Source organism: Erythrolamprus reginae, chromosome 10 (assembly GCF_031021105.1).
Source record: "Erythrolamprus reginae isolate rEryReg1 chromosome 10, rEryReg1.hap1, whole genome shotgun sequence".
Taxonomy (NCBI): Eukaryota; Metazoa; Chordata; class Lepidosauria; order Squamata; family Dipsadidae; genus Erythrolamprus; species Erythrolamprus reginae.
The window spans coordinates 13,090,877-13,116,333 of NC_091959.1; the positions used below are offsets into that span (position 1 = coordinate 13,090,877).

General features: G+C 42.6%; 2 protein-coding genes across 5 annotated transcripts in view; both read right to left on the bottom strand.

The window, feature by feature from the left end:
* Positions 1-25,457, bottom strand: part of ANKDD1A (ankyrin repeat and death domain containing 1A) — a 350,194-nt gene that overhangs the window by 197,285 nt on the left and 127,452 nt on the right. The gene's annotated exons all lie outside the window — the stretch shown is intronic.
* The window catches only part of CLPX (caseinolytic mitochondrial matrix peptidase chaperone subunit X), a 42,863-nt gene that overhangs the window by 3,255 nt on the left and 14,151 nt on the right, over positions 1-25,457 (bottom strand). For 2 of the 4 annotated variants that reach the window (XM_070762097.1, XM_070762098.1), the window contains 9 exons: positions 23,977-24,131; positions 18,119-18,278; positions 15,737-15,778; positions 13,325-13,501; positions 10,530-10,694; positions 8,884-8,972; positions 7,089-7,253; positions 4,563-4,862; positions 1,821-1,913 (listed from right to left, as the gene is read on the bottom strand). In XM_070762097.1, coding sequence (XP_070618198.1) covers positions 1,821-1,913; positions 4,563-4,862; positions 7,089-7,253; positions 8,884-8,972; positions 10,530-10,694; positions 13,325-13,501; positions 15,737-15,778; positions 18,119-18,278; positions 23,977-24,131 — 1,346 coding nt within the window. The remainder of the gene's footprint in view (positions 1-1,820; positions 1,914-4,562; positions 4,863-7,088; positions 7,254-8,883; positions 8,973-10,529; positions 10,695-13,324; positions 13,502-15,736; positions 15,779-18,118; positions 18,279-23,976; positions 24,132-25,457) is intronic. The other 2 variants (XM_070762099.1, XM_070762100.1) reach the window with 1 other exon arrangement.

Genomic DNA, 25,457 nt, shown 5'->3' on the forward strand with positions numbered 1-25,457 from the left:
AAACTTCTCTTGTGGCCTGCCAGCAGCCTATGTAGTTGGTAGCCGATCCCGCCAGAGAGGCTGATGTGGTGATGCTCCAGCGGCCTGTGCAGCTGGCACCCGAGTCCGACATTGAGGAGGCTGGAGAGGACTCGGGGCCAAAAGGCAGGAGTGGTTCCTCAAGAGGAGGTCTCCTCGAGAGTAGGCTTGGGGCTAATTTGCCACTCCCTTAGCCTATTTAAGGGATGACAATGCAGGCAGCAAATTTTCAGGGAACAACGTTTGTTCATAAGCCTTTGTGTCTTAAATTCAGAAATGTTGGCTTGGCTCTTGTTCTTTCTCTTGGCATTCTTCCTGCAAATTGCTTCTGGGCATTTTGCCAACCTTTTCAAGTTTCCTGATATCTGTTTGCTTAGATTTGATTTATTGTTTCATGGACTCCTGCTGGCTGTTAAGGAAGTTGAATTAACAGACGGTGTTCAGCAAAGACTGTTTTACACTGCATTTATGTTTGCCGACTACTAAGAAAGCTCATTAGTAGTCTTTAGTAAATGACAGAATTTGTGTGTACTGCGTTCTTTGTGGTTCGTAGCTGGGACAGAACAAACTCCTGCTTACTTAAGTCATGCAAGCATCAATGTATTTTTTCCGAAGCCATATAATCACATCATTTTATCTAAGATGATAGCCTCTCTTCATATTAGATATATTTCATTTTTACAGGGAAGAAATTAAAAAACCAATTACCATGGAAATGTTTTCTTACCATGGAATTATCTTCTATAAAGGAAGGCTATTTTTAAGTCCCTTTGTTGACTCACCAATTACTTCCAGAGATTTTATACACAGGTATACAGAACAGGGGAGGGAGTGCAAGACATCCTGCAGTCATCCACTTAAAATTATTATATGGAAGATTATAATACTGAACACAGAGACCACATTTGGAGTACTGTGTTCAGTTCTGGAGACCTCACCTACAAAAAGATATTGACAAAATTGAACGGGTCCAAAGACGGGCTACAAAAATGGTGGAAGGTCTTAAGCATAAAACCTATCAGGAGAGACTTCATGAACTCAATCTGTATAGTCTGGAGGACAGAAGGAAAAGGGGGGACATGATCGAAACATTTAAATATATTAAAGGGTTAAATAAGGTTCAGGAGGGAAGTGTTTTTAATAGGAAAGTGAACACAAGAACAAGGGGCACAATCTGAAGTTAGTTGGGGGAAAGATCAAAAGCAACGTGAGAAAATATTATTTTACTGAAAGAGTAGTAGATCCTTGGAACAAACTTCCAGCAGACGTGGTAGATAAATCCACAGTAACTGAATTTAAACATGCCTGGGATAAACATATATCCATCCTAAGATTAAATACAAAAAATAGTATAAGGGCAGACTAGATGGATCATGAGGTCTTTTTCTGCCGTCAGTCTTCTATGTTTCTATTAATGGCTGCATATCTGGAAACTACTGTATTTTTTGGAGTATAAGATGCACCTTTCCCCCTCCTTAAAAGAGGGTGAAAATCTGGGTGGGTCTTATACACCAAATGTAGGCCCTCCCGGCCTCTCAAATGAGCTTTGCAAGGCTGAAAAAACAACCTCTCAAATGAAGCTCTGCAAGGCTGAAAAAGCAGCCTTTCAAACAGAGCTTTGCAAGGCTAATATACCTGTTCTAAGCTGTTTCCTAAGGACGCTAGCCTGATCGATGCTGGTAGGCAGAATTATTTTTTTTCTTATTTTCCTCCCCCAAAACTAAGGTGCGTCTTATACTCCAGTGTGCCTTATAGTTTGAAAAATACGGTAAGTGGCAATTGGGGAAAAGCCACTCTCTTACCATTATAGACCGAAGGCCTCTAGCTCCCGTCTTGCGGTCAAGAGCCAATCTGGCTATTGCCTTCAAAGCATCCTCTGTGACATTTAATTCACACTGTAAGACATAAGATTATAGACATTTGAAGAATACTACATTTTCTAATATTTGAACTTTTTTTCTCCCATGGTTGTTGTTGTTGTTATTATTATTAGTTATTATTATGATGATTATTTATTGTATTTATATGCCGCTCATTCCAAAACGGACTCAGAATGGCTGATAACAGTTATAAATACAACAATAGTAAAAAAAAACCAGTAAAAAATACAACAATAAAAATCAGCAGTACGATAAAAGCAATAATATCATTAAAAAACCTTGCATACATTACAATCACTCTGGTTCTATATTAGAGAAGTGTAATGGACTTGAAGGCAAAACAGATACTGTCACTACAGGTAATCCTCAAGCTTTTGACCACCACTGGGGCCAACACTTCCGTTGCTAAGCGAGGGTTGTAAAGTGAGTCTTGCCCCATTTTATTTATTAATTGGATTTGTATGCCGCCCCTCTCTGTGGACTCGGGGCGAGTTTTATGACCTTTTTTGCCACTGTTGTTAAGTGAATTGCTGCAGTTGTTATGTGTTAAGGGAATCTGGCTTCCTCACTGACTATGCTTGACGGACTTTGAAAAAGGTCACTAAACTAAATGTTGCAAGTCAAGGACTGCCTGGAATGACACAAGCACAAATTCATAAGAACTCAAAAGAAGTGGATGCTGACTGTCTGCCCTTAAAAAAGGGATGTCTATCTGTCACGGGGTAGTCAAAAACAACAGAAAGTAATAGCAATAATACACTTATAATAGAGCCAAAGTGGCACAGAGGTTAAAGTGCAGAATTACAGGCTAACTCTGCCTGCTGCCAGCAGTTCGATTCTCACCAGCTCTAGGCTGACTCAGCCTTCCATCCTTCCCAGGGCTATAAAATGATGACACAGATTATTGAGGGCAAGGGGCTGACTCTGTAAACCATTTAGAGAGGGCTGCAAAGCACTGTGAAGCGGTATAGAAGTCTTAAGGGCTATTGCTATTAAAAATAAACCTGCATTGTATATACGAGGGTTGCCCAGAAAGTAATGCACATTTTTTTTCTCAACCTACAGTAATGGTACGAAGGCAAAACTTTAGACATAGTGTTCCCTCGATTTTTGCGGGTTTGAACTTTGCGAAAAGTCTATACACGGTTTTTCAAAAATATTAATTAAAAAATACTTTGCGGTTTCCCCCCCTATACCACGGTTTTTCCTGCCCGATGACATCATATGCCATCACCAAACTTTCGTCCACCTTTAATAAATATTTTTTTAAATAAACTTTAATAAAGAAACATGGTGAGTAATAATCTAAATGGTTGCTAAGGGAATGGGAAATTGCAATTTGGGGATTTAAAGGGAAGGCTTGTGACACTGTTCATAGCCAAAAATAGTGTATTTACTTCCGCATCTCTACTTCGCGGAAATTCAACTTTCGCGGGCGGTCTCAGAACGCAACCCCAGTGAAAATCGAGGGAACACTGTACATTTTTTGAATTGTCAGGAGTGCATGTGTAAATTTTGTGTTTCTTCAGACAGATAGTGTAGCTGCAGCATTGTTTGAAAATGGCATCTATAAGTGATGTATGTTATAAGCAGCGTGTTGTCATTGAATTTCTCACTGCGGAGAAAGAAACTGTTGGGAACATTCACAAACACTTGTCTACAGTTTATGGAGAATAAATTGGGCCATTAAAGGAGGCCATTCACGGAAGACATTTTGAGGGTGACGAAGAGGTGACTCGCACAGTGCAGAAATGGCTTCGCGACCAGAATAAGGAGTGGTACCGACAGAGCATACATGCCCTTGTGTCTCACTGGAGGAAGGCCGTAGAATGGGATGGAGATTACGTGGAAAAATAGGGAGTGTAGAAGAAAAATCATTCTTTCTTGTAAGCTGCATAACTAGAGGTATAACAAGCAGGAAGAGGGAGATTATGATCCCGCTATATAGAGCGCTGGTGAGACCCCATTTGGAATACTGTGTTCAGTTCTGGAGACCTCACCTACAAAAAGATATTGATAAAACTGAACGGGTCCAAAGACGGGCTACAAGAATGGTGGAAGGTCTTAAGCATAAAACATATCAGGAAAGACTTCATGAACTCAATCTGTATAGTCTGGAGGACAGAAGGGAGAGGGGGGACATGATCGAAACATATAAATATGTTAAAGGGTTAAATAAGGTCCAGGAGGGAAGTGTTTTTAATAGGAAAGTGAACACAAGAACAAGGGGACACAATCTGAAGTTAGTTGGGGGAAAGATCAAAAGCAACATGAGAAAATATTATTTTACTGAAAGAGTAGTAGATCCTTGGAACAAACTTCCAGCAGACGTGGTAAATAAATCCACAGTAACTGAATTTAAACATGCCTGGGATAAACATATATCCATCCTAAGATAAAATACAGAAAATAGTATAAGGGTAGATTAGATGGACCATGAGGTCTTTTTCTGCCGTCAGACTTCTATGCTTCTAAGTTTCACTGTGTTCAATAAATAATTGTTGAAGGAAAAAAATGTGGCGCCTTACTTTCTGGGCAACCCTCGTACATATTTTATATTATTCCCTTTATTCACTTAAAATCAACCCGCACTCTGAGTACACCCAAGCTTGATCAAAAAGAAACAACATGAAGACACCCCAAGAGGCCAAAGGGAAGCCCAACCTTGTCCATGCTGAATAACGCCTGGTACTGGGGAATGACTGCATTCCTGGGCTCCGTAAGTATCCGCACAAGAGTTTTCTCATCCAGGCTGTGCAGTGGAACGACCACCGGCAAGCGTCCCACAAATTCAGGGATCATGCCGAATTCAATCAGATCCCGGGCTTCCACGTGTCGAAGCAAGCGGTCTTTCTCTTCCATCTCTTGCTCAGAATTGGACTCGCTGCTCAGGTTAGCCAGGTCGGCGGCAGCCGCGGCTCTTCTGCCTTTCCCCAAATTTGACGAGGCGCCGAAGCCGAGATACTGCAAGGCAAAATGTTTCGCCTTTAATAACAAAACCCAAGCTAATGTGTTTGTTTGGGGAGTGCGAAAATACAGGGCAGGAAATTATGCAAAGTACATAATTTTTATTAATATTAATAATACTATTAATATAAGATTTTTATTAATATTTATTTATTTATTTTATTTATTTATTTATTTTATTATTTAGATTTGTATGCCGCCCCTCTCCGCAGACTCGGGGCGGCTCACAGCAAAACAAAACAATTCGTGACAAATCTAAATTATAATTTAAAATATTTTAAAAAACCCATTTACTAAACAAACATACCTACAAACATACCATGCATAAATTGTATATGCCTGGGGGAGATGTCTCAGTTCCCCCATGCCTGACGACAAAGGTGGGTCTTGAGGAGTTTACGAAAGGCAAGGAGAGTAGGGGCAGTTCTAATCTCTGGGGGGAGCTGGTTCCAGAGAGTCGGGGCCGCCACAGAGAAGGCTCTTCCCCTGGGGCCTGCCAACCGACATTGTTTAGTTGATGGGACCCGGAGAAGGCCCACTCTGTGGGACCTAATTGGTCGCTGGGATTCGTGCGGCAGAAGGCAGTCTCGGAGATATTCTGGTCCAATGTCATGAAGGTCCAATGCCATGATTGTTTCTTCATGGCTTATTTGACCCCTATGACAATCATTAAGTGTTGTACCACATGATTCTTGACAAATCTATATTTTCTTTTATGTACACTGAGAGCATCTGCACCAAAGACAAATTCCTTGTGTGTCCAATCACACTTGGCCAATAAAGAGTTCCATTCCATTCTATTCTATTTGGTAGGAATCAACATTTAGCTACAGATCTTTTTCAAAACTGATGGGATAGAGGATATCCTCTACTTTATGTCTGACTGTTTTACTGAATCATAAAATCCACTGGTTTATAAACTAGACTGGGTGTTTATACACTTCATATAAGTAGTAAAATTTACATTACACAGATATTCAAATGTAGTATATGATGTTTTCCCCTATTTGGTTTGTAAAACTGAAGTTTAATTGATGTCATCCCTCTTTTTTTTCATGAGAGGTTTGGAAACAACTTTCCACACAATCAACAAATGAGTCCAAATTGGATATAGTTTGTCCAGAAACTTCACAGCAGGATTTGAATCCAATTTTCCTGTCTGAAGGCCATGGATAAACAACTTATGCCCGAAAGAAGTCATTACAGCAATTAAAATACAAGATAGTTTTCATCTTCCAGACAATGATAGGATTTCTCCTAAAAAGGATATGATTATTTTAAAATATTCTCTTTTATTGGATTAAAAAATATTTAGAGTGTTGAATGAAAACAGCCAGACATCATGACATCTTGAAGACATTTCTGGCTGGAAGCTTATTAATTTAAATAAGAATTTTGTGCACATGAAAATATACAATTTTGTTATGTTCTGGTGTCTCTTCGTGGTATAAGGTAATCTGGGAAAAATACCTGACAACAAAAAATGGATGCTTGATGGTTTCAATTAATGTACAATATTAAAAAGTTGGCATAGCATTTTCAATGTTGTATTGGACTGTTTCTGTAAACCTTTATTCTGCTCATGAAGTGTGCAGCACCTCCTTTATTCACATGTTTTTCATATAACCCATCTATTTCTACCCCTGACATATATATTTAAATTTTAAACACCTTCAATATTACACATAATTATTTAATGCATTGCATTATGCTTTTAGCAAAACAGACTGCAATACTGTACTCTAAAATATGGCCATTGTACAATCTGTTTACTCTAGCAATCTGTTTGACAATAAATTTGTGGGTGAAAATACAGTCTTTTAAGTTTCAATATCCCATTTTTAATAGTCTCCAAAATGAAGGTAACAAGAAACTCCAGTTGCCATTGCATTTAAACCAGGAGTGCTAATATGCCATACTGAATGATCTTTAAACCAAGATAATCAATATTGTTTATTCATATATAAAATAACTTTTCGATTTTTCAGTTTCCTTGTAAAAATATTATCAAAATATTTCCGATATCAGCACTGCATTTAACTTAGGACTGAGCAAAATTAACCAAGACTTGGAAAACATGCCTATCATGCTGAATGATCCTAAAATCTGTTATTCCATGTGAGCTGAACTGAATGATACCTTTGTCTTTTAACCTTGGTGACCTCTGGAGGATAATTAGCAGAGTTCTATTCTTTATACAGTTAAAGAGTGCAATTTCCTTACCTTTTCATTTTTCCTCCTGCTGATGATTCTATCCAGACCATTAAATGCACCAGAAGCAACGAAGAGGATGTTGGTTGTATCAACTTGCACTGTTTCACCACGTAACTTGCGGGAATTCTTCTCTGGAACATTCACAATGGTACCTTCCAGTAATTTCAACAACCCCTATGTAGAAACAGGAGAGGCCTAAGCACCACATTCATTCTTAAAAACACGCACTGAAGACCTTACAAGTCCCGGTAGTTTACAACAGTGACTAATTTGGGCCTAGGGGAACCTTGTCAAACAGACACTAAATGAGTGTAATCACACAACTGTCCTTTCATTTCCCGCAACAATGACTAAACAATGTCGTCTGGCGGGTCCCAGGGGAAGAGCCTTCTCTGTGGTGGCCCCGACTCTCTGGAACCAGCTCCCCCCGGAGATTAGAACTGCCCCCACCCTCCTTGCTTTCCGTAAACTCCTTAAAACTCACCTCTGCCGACAGGCATGGGGGAATTGAGGCATTCCCCCCCCTCCCCCGGGCCTATACAATTTATTTATTTATTGGATTTGTATGCCGCCCCTCTCCGTAGACTCGGGGCAGCTAACAACAGTGGTAAAAACAACATGCGACAATCCAATACTAAAGCAGCTAAAAACCCTTATTTTAAAACCAATCATGCATACAAACATACCATACATAAATTGTAGAAGCCTAGGGGGAAATAATATCTCAGTTCCCCCATGCCTGACGACAGAGGTGGGTTTTAAGAAGCTTACAAAAGACAAGAAGGGTGCGGGCTATTCTAATCTCTGGGGGGAGCTGGTTCCAGAGGGCCGGGGCCGCCATAGAGAAGGCTCTTCCCCTGGGTCCCGCCAAACGACATTGTTTAGTTGACGGGACCCGGAGAAGGCCCACTACGTGGGACCTAATTGGTCGCTGGTATTCGTGCGGCAGAAGGCGGTCCCTGAGATAACCTGGCCCGGTGCCATGAAGGGCTTTATAGGTCATAACCAACACTTTGAATTGTGACCGGAAACTGATCGGCAACCAATGCAGACTGCGGAGTGTTGGAGTAACATGGGCATATTTAGGGAAGCCCATGATTGCTCTCGCAGCTGCATTCTGCACGATCTGAAGTTTCCGAACACTTTTCAAAGGTAGCCCCATGTAGAGAGCGTTACAGTAGTAATTTATGTATGGTATGTCTGTGTGTATGTCTGGTTTAATAATGGGGTTTTTAAATGTTTTTTTTAAAATTTATTAGATTTGTTGTGAATTGTTCTATTGTATGTTGTGAGCCGCCCCGAGTCTACGGACAAGGGCGGCATACAAATCTAATAAATAAATAAATAATAAATAAATAAACAAACAGGTCTTGAGAGGCAAATCAGAGTGTTCCAGCAGTAGAAAATGTGTGGAGTTCATGTGTGGAGTCTTTTGTGCTCCCTGAGCATAGTTTTCCCCAGACCTTTTATTACCCAACTAGGTAATATCTTCAGTGGGAGTGAGTGTAGGATTCGCTCAAGGTACAATAACTTGCTCTGCCAGTTTTGGTAGGCATGTGGTTTTCTCCTACATAAAGGTGCATGAAGGGGAGTGATAAGTATCATCAGTGCCAAGTTTTCCATCTTTTGGTGTTCACTCCCATGAAAGTGTTAAGGAGGAAAAAAAACCCCTGACAGGCAGCTTATAAAATAACTTCTGCCTCAGTCTTGCGCCTCCCAGGGAAATAAAACTGGTTCTTCTATCAATCAGGGCGGGAATTTGATAATAACTGGAATAACTGGAGCAAAAAGTCTCCATACTTACCTGTTGAACCCCTTCTCCTCCCACATCCCGTAACTGGTGAATGCCTGGAACGCTGCCAATCTTATCCACTTCGTCCAGGAAAACAATGCCTGAAAATTAGAGGCACTTGAAGGGAGGAGCTTTTGAATTACACAAATACAATTAGCACACTAGGAACCCCATTTTTGCCCCCTAAGATGGTAGTGAGGTGGGGTGGGAGAAAATGCTCCCTGGGACATAACGCTTGAAATAAAATGAGAATGTCAAAAACGATGGAAAAACCTGTTAAAAAATTTCTGGATCAATAATGGAATTATAAGCAGCAACTCAAAGATGCTTTTTCAAGAGTCGACTGGGTTTTCTTGCTTTTTTTCCTTGAAGACTCTGTCTTCTCATTCAAGCTCTTCAGAGATAAACAAGCTTCTTGGAGAAGAAGTGAAACATCTTCAAAGAAAAACAGTAAAGTCCAGTTGCCTCTCGAAAAAGCACCGTTGGGACAACCATGACATAGAAACATAGAAATCTGACGGCAGAAAAAGACCTCATGGTCCATCTAGTCTGCCCTTATACTATTTTCTGTATTTTATCTTAGGATGGATATATGTTTATCCCAGGCATGTTTACATTCATTTACTGTGGATTTATCTACCACGTCTGCTGGAAGTTTGTTCCAAGGATCTACTACTCTTTCAGTAAAATAATATTTTCTCACGTTGCTCTTGATCTTTCCCCCAACTAACTTCAGATTGTGTCCCCTTGTTCTTGTGTTCACTTTCCTATTAAAAACACTTCCCTCCTGGACCTTATTTAACCCTTTAATATATTTAAATGTTTCGATCATGTACCCCCTTTTCCTTCTGTCCTCCAGACTATACAGACCTAGAGGATTGAAAAACTCCATAGACCAGTGATGGCAAACCTTTTATTCTTTGAGTGCACAGGTGCTATCGTACATGCACGAGTGCCCACACCCATAATTCAATGCCTGTGGAGGGCAAAAACAGCTTCCCTTGCCCCCCCAGAGGCCCTCTGGAGCCAGAAATGGCCTGTTTCCCAACTTCTGGTGGGCCCAGTAGGCTCGTGTTTCACCTCCTCAGGCTCTAAAAGTTTCCCTGGAGCCGGGGTAAGGTAAAACACCCATCCCCATCCCCCTGGAGGCTCTCTAGAAGCCAAAAACGCACTCCCAGAGCCTCTGTGGGAGCCAAAAACCAGCTGGTTGGCACACACATGCACATTGGAGCTGAGTACAAGTGCACTAGAGTGCCTTCCGTCCCCTGTCCTATTGCTCTCCTATATCTCCTATACCTTTCTTCTATTCCTATATCTCTTCTTCTATTCTTTCATTGATATGTTCTATTACTATATCTTCTTTTCTATTATTTCTTAGATATATTTTACTATGAATATCTCCTCTATAACCTTCATCATGTATTTTACTATGTGTATATAGATATATAGCCACTAAAACCCTCATTGTGTATTGGACAAAATAAATAAATGAATGAATGAATGAATGAATGAATGAATGAATGAATGAATAAATGGTGTATGTGCCAGCAGATATGGCTCCACGTGCCACCTGTGGCACCCGTGCCATAGGTTCGCCACCACCACCACCACAGACACGGCAGCTATGCTTTGAAGGAAAGGCATGGGAATGGTTTTACCTTGTTGAGCCTTTTCTACGTTGTAATTTGCATCCTGCAGCAGCTTTGCGATGACAGACTCAATATCTTCTCCGACGTAACCAGCTTGAGTCAAAGTGGTACAATCACAGATTGCAAAAGGGACATCCAGGCACTTGGCCAAAGTCTGGGCCAGCAGAGTTTTACCTAGTTGTTATTTAAAAAAAAATAATACTGCAAATCACAGAATGAAGAGTTTCAAATGCATTTTATTTTGCCATGGAAATAAGGATTACTAGTTGAGGCTAAGATTATTCTAGCTGAATTATCTAGAATTAAAACAGTGGGTTCTAAACCTGGGGTCCGTGAACCCGGGGGGGGTGGTGCATGGTGTCATCAGAGAGGGTCTTCAAAACCTTGAAAAAAAATGTGATGATTGAAATTTTGAGTTAGGTCTTAGGAATCTTTGGCCACAAAAGGTATTTAAAGTGGGATCCATGGTGAAGAAAAAGTTGAGAACCACTGCATTAAACATGGTTAACAGCACACACTGACTTAAAAAAAAAATTACAGGGATTTGTCATGTAGGTTTGTCATCTACACAACAGCAGTAGATGTAGCAATATTCTTAATATCACATCAAAGTTCTTGAATTTTAAATTATCACTACCATTCTGGTATTCAAGAACACTTCTTTCTCAAAGTATATTGTTTAGACTATAATCCGACATGATTATTGTCTTATGTAATTTGAAATGTTTTTATTGTCAATCGCAATTATATGTATTCATTGTATATTTGTAAATAAAATATTTTTATTTATTTATTTTAAAAAGAACACTTCTTTCTCCTATGACTAGCCATGACAATCTCGTTTATCATTGTCCGATAAATATGAAGGGCCCCCATTACAAGATTTATGGAGTCCGTGTATTAAATACAAATTAGCTTTTAGAGGAGCAAATCCTAACTGGGATCCTGGAACATGAGGTGTTTAGGAAGCCGCAAAATGGTATGATTTATAGAGAGAAATGTAGGGAAGCAGCGGTGGCTATTATTTAAAAGGCAAACTGCATGATCATAAAAACGTCATCAAACCAAGGTGAACTATTCTTCAAGCAGCAGAAATAAAACATTTTCCCTTGTATTTTGGACTAAGGAATAATTTTGTTCAGTTTGCAAGGGTTTTTTTTCTCCAAGGCATAGTGGGGTAGTGTCTGTGTGGCAAGGGGTACCCAAACTTGGCGACTTTAAGACTTGTGGACTTCAATTCCCAGAATTCTGGTTTGGGCTAATGATATCATTGTAGGTGTAGTGGACTGAAGCTTTCCGATCGCTTCTTGTGATTGGGGAGGGAGTCTGTCCAGCAACTGAGAGCAAGGATGCAGAAAGCTGCACAGAACTTTTTAAAAAAAAATTAAAAATCTGCTGCCAAATATCTGTAAGGCCAGCTGAGTAATATTAGGGCCAGCTGACCCACTCATGCTACAGGACAGCGTCTGTTCCTTTATTAAATGTACATATATGTTTATGTACATAAATAAATATACATTTGTGCTTTCAACTAAATGTGCTTCAAACTTTGTATGTTTTTAATTCATTCTTTTACCGCTTTAAAAATGTTGACCAAATAGAAACAGAACAAAGCAGCAGAATATATATATACCAGGATGACTTGAGAAAAAATCACACATAACCCTTCCCTGGTATAAGCTGATACAGGAGATGAGCCTGTAGCCTAGAGACTAAGGCCACTGCCTTACAAGGCACAGCCCCAGGTTCAAATCCCAGTAAGGGTGTGGCTACCTGATGAAGGCAAATAAGCCCGAAATAGATCTATAGTAGTCTCTCTTCCTTTTCATTATCAGCAAAAATATGTTACACACACAATACAGTATATATAAATGGTTATTGTTAAAATGATATACTTTTTTCTTTTTCTTTTAAAAACATGTCTTTTATTTGACTACATATATAGAGAGGATAATTCTTTGCCTTACAAGGCAAAGGTTGCAGGTTCAAGTCCCAGTGGGTATGGCTAGCTGATGAGGCCAAAATAAGGCCGAAATAGATCTATCCTAGTCTCCCTTAATTTTCAAATTCAGCAAAAAAAAAAAAGCAACAAAAAAAATGTGACACATACAGATAGAATTGTCGGCTATCAATAAAATTAACTGCCTTGGAAATGGCCCTGGGTTGGGCCGAGAGGCAAATAAGGAGCTGTGATGTTTCTTCAATATACCAGGGTAATTCGACACAAAAATATGTAACCCTTTCCTAGTGCAGAGCTGAAGGGATTGGATACTATAGCCTAGAGGATAATTCTCTGCCTTACAAGGCAAAGGTTGCAGGTTCAAGTCCCAGTGGGTATGGCTAGCTGATGAGGCCAAAATAAGGTCGAAATAGATCTGTCCTAGTCTCCCTTAATTTTCAAATTCAGCAAAAAAACCAAAAAACATGTGACACACACACACACACACACACACACACACACACATATATATATATATATATATATATCACCTGTTTTTTTGCTGAATTTGAAAATTAAGGGAGACTATATATAGTCAAATAAAAGACATGTTTTTAAAAGAAAAAGAAAAAAGTATATCATATATATATAGTCAAATAAAAGACATGTTTTTAAAAGAAAAAGAAAAAAGTATATCATTTTAACAATAACTATTTACAATTCTGTATAAAGTTCAGTAATGTGATTATTATTCAAGTAATACTGCATATCTCTAATTCATTTATGTAACTACCATATTTTTAACCTATTGCATTTTGTACAATGCTTTCTAAATTTGATTCACGGTCCGACGGAGCTTACACACCTGAGCCGGTTGGTCCAAGCAGCAGAATATTGCTTTTTTCAAGCTTGATGTCATCGTGGGCAGAATCTAATACTTCGCCTCCTCGTTTTTCTGGAGGCATCTGCTGATTCACCTGCTGCTGCATGGATGCCCCTAAAGCATTGCCGTGCGGACTAATGCCAGCAATCTGGAGAAGTTCTGAAATACACAAGCATTCCACAAACTGAGAAATGAAGTGACCCGACGGGCCATACGGTGTGCACATTTGCAACTCCAAGCATTCCTCCACTTGCCTGAAAGTTACCAGAGAAAAGACCATTAGAAGCCAATCTTGCAGCACAATAGCTTAGTCAAAATATTATGGATTGCTTTAACTTTGACTGTTTGAATTGGAGGTAACAGTGCAGTTCACATTCAACACTAAGCCATTAACCGTGGTTCATAAACCACAAGAGCTGCACTTGCAAAACATGCTAGCTCACAGACAAACAAACAAACATTTGGTTCAGGTTCAGGAAGGATTTAGCTTCTAACGAATGGTTTAGCAACGCAAGGATATCCCATTTAAACCGAATAAATAATTCAGAATTCTACAAAAATGACACCTATGCATTATGCCATTACAAAAAATACTGAAATATTTATTCTGCAAGTAATTAAAACACGTCTCTGGTTCCTCTTCTAATTGTGTAAATCTTTTACAACAAAGTTAGGAGAAACATTTTAAAAAGTCAAAATATTCTGCCAACCCTATACATGTAGTATTGCATCCTTTTTTAAATATTAATTTAGAACTTTGTTCCCTTCCATTCATTCATCACAGATCTCTGGAGTGTCCCTGCATTCTTCTTGGGGCATCATTAACGTAAAATAGAAACATAGAAACATAGAAGTCTGACGGCAGAAAAAGACCTCATGGTCCATCTAGTCTGCCCTTATACTATTTTCTGTATTTTATCTTAGGATGGATATATGTTTATCCCAGGCATGTTTAAATTCAGTTACTGTGGATTTATCTACCACATCTGCTGGAAGTTTGTTCCAAGGATCTACTATGAGAAATGAGAAAACAGCAACAGCAGCATAATAGATTCCATAGTCTACATGGAAATATTTAAAAAATAAATCCTTACAGATTTCAGGCAGTTGTTTATTGTGTGTTTATTTATTCCAAGTAAACATTTGCTACTGTGGGGTAAAGAGGCCAAGTCCTGATTACACAGAGAACCTTCTAAAAAACATAGAGCTCTGAACACCACTGAAGTGGGCTATCTGTATCTGAATGGAACCATTGCAGTCTGCAGGAAAAGGTTCACAATTAAAGCCTTTTCCAGCCCAGAAGTGCGTCTTTATACACAGAAATTAAGCAACTAGGGAATTACATAATCTGGCCTCTTTATAAGTATGTGAATCCTGAGGAAGCATTCTTCTCATCATTGCCCTTGCATCACCTGTGGGTTAAAAAGTGGCAAGGTTCACATTAGAGAACCATCTTTCAGCTGTGGCGAGGGGGGCGTTTGCCCAGGTTCGCCTGGTGCACCAGTTGCGGCCCTATCTGGACCGGGACTCACTGCTCACAGTCACTCATGCCCTCATCACCTCGAGGTTCGACTACTGTAACGCTCTCTACATGGGGCTGCCTTTGAAAAGTAGTCGGAAACTCCAGATCGTGCAGAATGCAGCTGCGACAGCAATCATGGGCTTCCCTAGGTATGCCCATGTTACACTAACACTCCGCACTCTGCATTGGTTGCCGATCAGTTTCCGGTCACAATTCAAAGTGTTGGTTATGACCTATAAAGCTCTTCATGGCATTGGGCCAGAATATCTCCAGGACCACCTTCTGCCGCACGAATCCCAGCAACCGATTAGGTGCCACAGAGTGGGTCTTCTCTGGGTCCCGTCAACTAAACAATGCCGTTTGGCGGGACCCAGGGGAAGAGCCTTCTCTGTGGCGGTCCCGACCCTCTGGAACCAGCTCCCCCCAGAGATTAGAACTGCCCCCACCCTCCTTGCCTTTCGTAAACTCCTTAAAACCCACCTTTGCCATCAGGCATGGGGGAACTTAAACATCTCCCCCGGGCCTATACAGTTATGTATGGCATGCTTGTATGTATGTTTGCTTTTAATAATGGGGTTTTTAATGGTTTTTTAAATTATTAGATTTGTTATATATTGTTTATTATTGATGTGAGCCGCCCCGAGTCTACGGAGAGGGGCGGCATACAAATCTAATAAATAAATAAATAAAGGTTGAGACCCAAATTCACCTTTACAGTGAAAATGAGGCTCAGGTGTCATTTGGTTGCAAAATGACCACATGATGGAGTTGTAATGTTTCGTCACAGCTACAGTTCAAACGCTACTCCTGGTTAAAATAAGGGGGGGGGAGAGATATTGCAGAGGCGGTCAAGAGGAGGAGAGACCACTTACTTGTAAATCTGTACTCATCCTCCCGTCTTCTTATCTCTAATTCTAAGAGACAGGATGAAAATAGTAATATGATGGAGACAGAGATAGAGATATATTAAAAAGCACTACATTTTCTTCACCTCTTGCCCTCTTCTCAACACAGGTTTATGGCGCAACGGACTTCACGGACTGCGAGGAAAAGACATGCTCACACCCACACACATATACACTCACCCGTGAAATACGTTACAATTTTATAATGCAGCTTATAACGACACAGAAGAATGGCTAATACAAGCATCTACAGTTTTGCCATGGCAATAGCAGCAAAAAGAGAGAAAAAAGCATTTTATTGTGTGCAGGCAGTCCTCAACGTACAACCATTCATTTAGTGACCGTTTGAAGTTATAGCAGCACTGAAAAAAGTGACTTATGACCCTTTTTCACACTTGCAGTCCATGGTCACGAGATCAAAATTTGCATTTATTAATTTATTTATTTATTCAGTTTTTATGCCGCCCTTCTCCTTAGACTCAGGGCGGCTTACAACATGTTAGCAATAGCACTTCTTAACAGAGCCAGCATATTGCCCCCAACAATCCGGGTCCTCATTTTACCCACCTCGGAAGGATGGAAGGCTGAGTCAACCTTGAGCCGGTGATGAGATTTGAACCTCTGACTTTCAGATCTACAGTCAGCTTCAGTGGCCTGCAGTACAGCACTCTACCTGCTGCACCACCCCATCTCTTGGTATCTGGGCCACATTTATGACGGTTGCAGTATCCCAGGGCCACGTGATCCCCTTTTACGACCTTCTGACAAGCAAAGTCAATGGGGAAACCAGATTCACTTAACAATCGTGTGACTAACTTAACAACTGCAGTGATAATAACTGCGGCAAGGAAGGTTGTAGAACAGGGCAAAACTCAACGGTCTTACTGAATAATGTTTGGACTCAATTTTGGTCGTAAGTTGAGAACTACCTGTAATAAACGTCTACCCAGAAAGAAAGTTCTGCTGAATTCAATAGGATTTCCTCCCAAAATTGAGGTCCCTTACATGGCACAAAACTGGGGAAATATTACTATATTGTGGTGTCAGTGCCATCCCAATGAAGGCTTCATATTAGAATTTAGCAGTTCTACTTTTATATTGTAACAAATCCCTAATGCTCTTTTCAACATCAGCATAATTACAGGAAATCAAATGTTTTGATTAAGTCACACCCCTTAATAATAAAGTCACCTACTCTTGTGGTGGCTGCAACAATTCCATGAATTTTTAAAATGGTAATACTGTTTTTTGTCCTTCCTCGTGGGCGGAAAGAAGATTTGTATTAATCTGCTTTATTAAAGTGCTATAATAGTATATATGCCATGCTGAAAACAGCTGTGTTGGCTTTGGCTGTATATGCTTTTTATTACTGCTTAGAGCAGAGTGTCTGAACTCTTATCCATTAATGGAATAGTATCCTATTCGGCATTCCGTATCCATAAATTCCTTATGTGAATTTTTTTGCAAACACTTGGAATAATTCCAGCTGTTAGTTCCTATGTGTTGGAAGTATAGAGAATATGGAACTAGTATAGAAACATAGAAGTCTGACGGCAGAAAAAGACCTCATGGTCCATCTAGTCTGCCCTTATACTATTTTCTGCATTTTATCTTAGGATGGATATATGTTGATCCCAGGCATGTTTAAATTCAGTTACTGTGGATTTACCAACCACGTCTGCTGGAAGTATGTTCCAAGGATCTACTACTCTTTCAGTAAAATAATATTTTCTCATGTTGCTTTCAACTAATTACAGATTGTGTCCCCTTGTTCTTGTGTTCACTTTCCTATTAAAAAGAAAGGTGTTTTTAAATATTTTAAAATAATGGGGACCTGGGTGGAGGGGTGAACTGCAAAAGAGGAAGGCAGTAAAAAAACCTGGACTGCTCTCATTCCATTCCTCCATTTAAATATCTGTTTCTACCTCAAAAAACTGTATTTCAATTTAAAATTTAAATATATATATATATTCTCCTCTCATTTTCTTTTTTTGTGGCCTCTTTTAGATGTATGTTTTCAACCTTTTTTCTGCTTTATTTAATTCTGCTTTATTATTATTATTTCTTTTAGATTATTAAGGAAGCCTTAGGGCTAATGGAGGGGACAACTGTTTTAACAAATAAGCACTATTAAGGGATAACTTGCAAAATTAAACCAAAAAAAGGGGGGGATAACCAGTACCAGTTATCTGCTCCTTGTGTAAGTGAGCTATTAACACCAACAATCTGTACTTTTTAAAAAAACAGCCATTTGCACATGGACCACAGTAGGAAAGATTGTGCCAAACTGTTGGTGATAAATCAACGGCTTGCCATCCTGAACGCAACAACGAAAAATGCTTTACCAACCTCTTGGAGTCAGAGAAGCCTGCTTCTCAACTTCGGCTTGTTGCCTCAGATTGGCAGGGATGTTGTTGTAGATTCTCTTGTAGTGATTGTACACGGCAACCGAAAGCACCTTCTTTGCGAAACACTGACCAACAACGTACTTGTCGAGGTAGTTATAAATCTAGCAGAAAAAGCCAACAGGTTCTCAACAACACAAGGGGCTCCATTAACAGCAATAAATAATAAAAATTCAGGGTCAGAGGGGGAGAGGGGAACTGAGTGCTAAGACTTCAGGATTGCTCTTTACTAGAAGCTGCACTTTTTTGCCTCCCAAAAAGGGGTGAAAATGTCTGTGCGTTTTATAGACCGAATATTGCTGAAGTATCAGCCACCAGCAGGCCATTTTTTGGCCTCTGTGTGTCCTGTTTTGGAGCCCTTTTTCTGGCCCGTCTAGGGAGAGAGGTGGCATACAAATCTAATAAATAATAAATTATTATTATTATTATTAATAATAATAATAATAGATAAATAGGTTAAAAAAAGCCTTGAAAATGGGCCAAAAAGGCCTTGAAATGGGTTTTAAAAAGCCTCAAAACAGGTAAAAAGAGCCTCAAAATACCCCAGGAACCGCCTTCTACCGCACGAATCCCAGCGGCCGATAATGTCCCACAGAGTTGGCCTTCTCCGGGTCCCATCTTCCAAACAATGTTGTTCGGCGGGCCCCAGGGGAAGAGCCTTCTCTGTGGTGGCCCCGGCCCTCTGGAATCAACTCCCCCCGGAGATTAGAACGGCCCCCACCCTCCTTGTCTTTCGCAAGTTACTCAAGACCCACCTATATCACCAGGCATGGGGGAACTAAGACATCTCCCCCAGGCTTTCTTATATTTTATGTTTGGTATGTATGTTCTGTATGGTTTTTAACAGTTGGGGTTTTTTATATACAGTGATCCCTCTATTATCGCGAGGGTTCCGTTCCAAGACCCCTCGCGATAATCGATTTTTCGCGATGTAGGGTTGTGGAAGTAAAAACACCATCTGCGCATGCGCGCCCTTTTTTTCTATGGCCGCGCATGCGTAGATGGTGGAGTTTGCGTTCCCCACCGCCCACGCAAAGGGGAAACCCCGATTCGGCTCCTCGCTGCTGCTGCGCTACCGAGCAGATCAGCTGCTGGGCGGCCGAAGGAACCTTCCCTGGGTTGGGGGTTCGGGGGGGTGCTGGGAAGCCCCCCAGGCCGGCTGAGACCTTTTAAAACAGCCGCGCCGCTTCCCTGAGTCCTGAAGCCAAACACGGAAGTTCGCCTTTGGCGTTTGGCTTCAGGACTCAGCTGGGAAGCGGCGCGGCTGTTTTAAAAGGTCGCAGCCGGCCTGGGGGGCTTCCCAGCACCCCCCCGAACCCGGGTTGGGGGTTCGGGGGGGTGCTGGGAAGCCCCCCAGGCCGGCTGCGACCTTTTAAAACAGCCGCGCCGCTTCCCAGCTGACTCCCGAAGCCAAACCCGGAAGTGGTTTTTTTTTTAATTAATATTTTTTTAAAAATCGCGATATAGCGTTTCGCAAAGCTCGAGATCGCGAAACTCGAGGGATCACTGTAATTTTTATTATTAGATTTGTTCCATTGTTATACTGTTTTTATTACTGTTGTGAGCCGCCCCGAGTTTTTGGAGAGGGGCGGCATACAAATCTAATCAATTATTATTATTATTAAAAACAGGCTAAAAAGCCCTCAAAATAGATAATAAATAGGTCGAAAAAGTCTAGAAAATGGGCCAAAAAAAGCCTCGAGAACGGGCCGAACCCCCTCCCCCCAAAATGGGGTCGCAGATACCAGAACCTTTTTGTTGTTGTTTTCCTCTTCTAAATATAGGTGTATCTTATAGCCCAAAAAATATGGTACTTTTTAGCTTCTGTTAAGATTCAAGGATTTCCTCTCTCTGCAACTGTTTTAATACTATGAGCTTTTAAGATTCCTTGACTCCACCACTGCTTTGGGATGGAGAGTTGACAATGCAGAGATTTTTTTTTTTAAATGATGGGAAGGATCTCAGTTAGGTTCTGCCTCTTTTTCTAAAGCTTGTCAAAACTTTAGTGTTTAAAATATTTTAGGAAAGCTATGGGAGCCTACAAAACCAGGAAAGCCAATGAGCTATTTTTGAAAACCAAGAGGCTTTTCTTCTTCTTCTTTAAAAGTATAATTCTTGGGAAAAATTGAGAAAATGTGAGATTGCATCAGTACAGTGAACCCTCGAGTTTCGCGTCCTCGAGCATCGCGAAAGGGCTATTTCGTGAGTTTTCAACCCGGAAGTAAACACCACCATCTGCGCATGCGTGCCTTTTTTTCTATGGCCACGCATGCGTAGATGGTGGAGTTCCCCAGCTGGGAAGCTGGGCGGCTTCCCTGGGTCTTCCCCCTCTTGCCCCGGTAAGACCCCAGCGGCAGCGCGAGCAACGGCGTGGGCGGGCGGGCGGCACGCGCGGGGACACCCCAGCTCCGCTCCCCAGCTGGGAAGCGGCCCCAGCAACAGCGTGGGCGGGCGGTGCGCGCGCGCTTGGGGAAACCCCAGCTCCGCTCCCCAGCTGGGAAGCGGCCCCAGCAACGCGCGCGCGCTTGGGGAAACCCCAGCTCCGCTCCCCAGCTGGGAAGCGGCCCCAGCAACAGCGTGGGCGGGCGGGGCGGTGCGCGCGCGCTTGGGGACACCCCAGCTCCGCTCCCCAGCTGGGAAGCGGCCCCAGCAACGCGCGCGAGCTTGGGGAAACCCCAGCTCCGCTCCCCAGCTGGGAAGCGGCCCCAGCAACAGCGTGGGCGGGCGGTGCGCGCGCGCTTGGGGACACCCCAGCTCCGCTCCCCAGCTGGGAAGCGGCCCCAGCAACGCGCGCGAGCTTGGGGAAACCCCAGCTCCGCTCCCCAGCTGGGAAGCGGCCCCAGCAACAGCGTGGGCGGGCGGGGCGGTGCGCGCGCGCTTGGGGACACCCCAGCTCCGCTCCCCAGCTGGGAAGCGGCCCCAGCAACGCGCGCGCGCTTGGGGAAACCCCAGCTCCGCTCCCCAGCTGGGAAGCGGCCCCAGCAACAGCGCGGGCGGGCGGTGCGCGCGCGCTTGGGGACACCCCAGCTCTGCTCCCCAGCTGGGAAGCGGCCCCAGCAACAGCGTGGGCGGGCGGGCGGCACGCGCGCGGGGAAACCCCAGGCGCGAGCAACGGGGTGGGCAGGCGAAGGGCGGGCGGCCGTGGAAGTAAAAACACCATCTGCGCATGCGCAGATGGTGTTTTTACTTCCGCACCGCTACTTCGCGAAAAATCGATCATCGCTTGGGGTCCTGGAACGGAACCCTCGCGATGATCGAGGGACCACTGTATTTTAAAAGGGTCTTGGAAAATGTGAGGAAAGGAAACAGACTTTGGGATGGACATGAAGTGTCGCATAAAATAAAACAGAAAAACAGGACAGAATAACAGAATTTGGAAGGGACACTGGAAGTGTTCTAGTCCAATCCTTGCTTGAGGAGATACTACACCAGGGCTATCAAACCCCCGGCCTCTGGGATGGATGCGTCACGCGCTGGCCACGCCCATGCCCAGTTTAGCAGAGAAAAACATTCTGATACATCACATGATGCCACCATGCGCTATACCACCCCAGGCAAAATAGCTGTCCAGTCTCTTCTTCTGAAGTCAAGCTGTTCCACTGATTAATTGATTTCAATGTTGGGAAATTTCTCCTTAGGTTTGTTCTCTCCTTGACTAATTCCCTTCCCCTCCTTCTTGTCCTGCTTTCAACCCATTTTGTGGTAGAGATTGCAACACTGCCATTGTGTCAACTCTAGTCCTTCTTTTCACTAGACGTACCCAATTTTAGCAACCGTTCTTTGTATGTTTTAACCTCCAGTTCCTTAATCATCTCTGTTGCTCTTGTCTGCACTCTTTTTACAGTCTCAAGGCCTAGAGCAGTGATGGCGAACCTATGGCATGGGTGCCACAGGTGGCATGCGGAGCCATATCTGCTGGCACACGAGCTGTTGCCCTAGCTCAGCTCCAACATGCATGTGTGTGCTGGCCAGCTGATTTTTGGCTCCCACCGAGGCTCTGGGAGGGCAGTTTTGGCTTCCAGAGATCTCTGGGGAGATGGGGGAGGGCGTTTTTACCCTCCCTTGGCTCAAAGGAACCTGGGGAGGGCGAAACAAGCCACTTCCAGCCTCCAGGGGGCTTCCAGGGGGACAGGGGAAGTTGTTTTCCCTTCCCAGGCATAGGTGTGGGCATTCGTGCATGAGTGATATCGCACACTCGTTCTGCACCCGAGGAAAAAAAAAAGGTTCGCCATCACTGGTCTAGAGGAAAGGGTAGTATGATTTCAGAAGAGGTGGCAGATTAAGATTAGATTAGATTAGATTTATTGGACTCGGGGCAGTTCACAACAATGGTAAAAAACAATACATAGTAACAAATCTAATATTTAGCAATCTAAATTACAGTTTTAGGTTAAAAAATCCAAAAGAAACCTCAGTATATAAAAAACAAGCACACAGTCGAATCATACACAGAAACTACATGGGCAAGGGGGAGATGTTTCAATTCCCCCATGCCTGACAGCAGAGGTGGGTTTTCAGGGGTTTCCGAAAGGCAAGGAAGGTGGGGGCAATCCTAATCCCTGGGGGGAGCTGGTTCCAGAGGGTCAGAGCCACCACAGAGAAGGCTCTTCCCCTGGGTCCCGCCAGACAACATTGTTTAGTAGACAGGACCCGGAGAAGGCCCACTCTGTGGGACCTAACCGGTCGCTGGGATTCGTGCAGCAGAAGGCGGTCCCGGAGATATTCTCGTCCGATGCCATGTAGGGCTTTATAGGTCATAAGCAACAAGAGCCCAACTAAGGAGGATGGACAGCCGCAGGCTAGGGCAGTGATGGCAAACCTATGACATATGCGCCAGAGATGGCACCCAGATCGCTCTCCTCTAGCATGTGCGCCATCGCCCCAAGTCAGATCTCTGTGGCATTTCTTTCATGAGCTTCTGTTTCCCTGCAAAAGATGAAACCGAAGCTCACGAAGGAAAAATATCTTACTTGTGCCATGCTGCCGATGTTGGGATGCCCCACCTCCTGCTGGCCCACTGGTCTTTGGGTCTCTGCTGTGAAGCTGCTCATGTCCGCATATGCTCACATTCGCACACATTATTATTATTATTATTATTTATTGGATTTGTATGCCGCCCCTCTCCGCAGACTCGGGGCGGTTAACAACAATGATAAAAACAGCATGTAGAAATCCAATTAATAAGACAACTAAAAACCCTTATAATAAAACCAAACATACACACAAACATACCATGCATAGCTTGTAATGGCCTAGGGGGAAGGAATATCTTAACTCCCCCATGCCTGGCGCCATAAATGACTCTTGAGTAGTTTATGAAAGACAGGGAGGGTAGGGGCAGTTCTAATCTCCAGGGGGAGTTGGTTCCAGAGCGCCGGGCCCGCCACAGAGAAGGCTCTTCCCCTGGGGCCCACCAAACGACATTGTTTAGTCGATGGGACCCAGAGAAGGCCAACTTGCGCACCTTTCAACTTGGGCACTCAGTGTTTAAAAGGTTTGCCATCACTGGGCTAGGGTAATTTAGATGATCCGTTTAAATTTTTAAAAAGCTTGCAATATGAAAGGGGCGAGGTCCCCTCAGCCAGAGGTGGGCTGCTAAGGTGGAACGGTGGCGTGTGTTCGCAGAGTCCAGAGCAATTATGACACTGCCCCATAACGCCCCTGCATGTCCACGTGCGATTTTGCTACCTGCCCAGGTGCAGTAGCAAAATTGCGCTGGGTTCCGCTTGCGCTCAGAGCACCCGCCACCGTTCCACCTTAGCAGCCCACCTCTGCCCTCAGCAAAAGGTTAACTGACCGTACCTTCTTGGGCGGAGGTGGTGGCTTCTGTTGGAAGGCCAATTTTACAGCTTCTGCTGCTGTCTCTGGCTCTTTAAGGATGCTTTTCTTGGAGTCGGCTTCTGACAACACAACGAAGAAATGGTGGCATTTTTCACATTTCACAAAGCGGGTGGAAGCTGCAAAAAAGTAGAATCAGAACCTGCTTGGCAACGGCTGGTTTTCCAACCAGGCAAGTTAAACAGTCGGTTTGAAACACAGTGCTTACAATATGAATTAACAAGTCCCTTTAAAATAAGGGTAGGAAGGAGGAGAATAGACCTTGGTCCACAGATGGCCCGCCAATTTGTAAGGTTTGAGCACTGATTCTTGTTAGAATGAGCCTCCCTCTCCTTTTTCAAACTAAAAAAAAAAACCCCTTCCTGGAGCCAATTTCACAAACTTCTAAGGATAGACAAAGACTAAGTTCCAGCCATGCAAGTCCCAATTCCAGTTTCTCTTGAAAGGCCCCAGGCCATAGAGCAGGGGTAGGGAACGTTGGCTCTTCTATGACTTGTGGACTTCAACTCCCAGAATTCTCTGAACTAGAATGATTGGCTCAGGAATCCTGGGAGTTGAAGTCCACAAGTCATAGAAGAGCCAACGTTCCCTACCCCTGCCATAGAGCATTGTCTGACTTTCTGCACATGAGAGATTAGTCTGCTTGATACCTGTGTACTTTACTGCTTGATACCTGTGTACTTTAACAAGATTGTTTGAAAATGATCACCCAGAAAATTGGTTTTTCAGCTACTTAAAAACTATGCACTTTGTGATTGCAGTGTACTTATTCTTATGTGCCATGCAGATTCTTAGACAAAGGGATGACATCATATATATTTACACAGATTTAAGTAGTACAGTGTTCCCTCGATTTTCGCGGGTTCGAACTTCGCGGAACGTCGATACCACGGTTTTTCAAAAATATTAATTAAAAAATACTTTACGGTTTTCCCCCCCTATACCACGGTTTTCCCCGCCCGATTATGTCATAAGTCATTGCCAAACTTTCATCTGCCTTTAAAAAACATTTTTTTTAATAAACTTTAATAAATAAACATGGTGAGTAATAATCTAAATGGTTGCTAAGGGAATGGGAAATTGTAAATTTAGGAGTTTAAAGTGTTTAAGGGAAGGCTTGGGATACTGTTCGTAGCCAAAAATAGTGTATTTACTTCCGCATCTCTACTTCGCAGAAATTTGACTTTCGCGGACGGTCTTGGAACGCATCCCCCGCGAAAATTGAGGGAACACTATACAGCAATTTTCAGGCTCAATGGCCATTGTTCTGAGCGATGGTTGAGACAGCAAGCAAATACTCCCTTTCCCATTGTTTAAAGTTATCTTAAAGTATGATTTCCAGATATTTTAATCAATTCCCAAAAAGTTTGGAACCTTCAATTGGACCTAATGAGGCAACCCCAGGCTTTTTTTTTTTGGTGCTTATAAATCAGAACATTTAACTC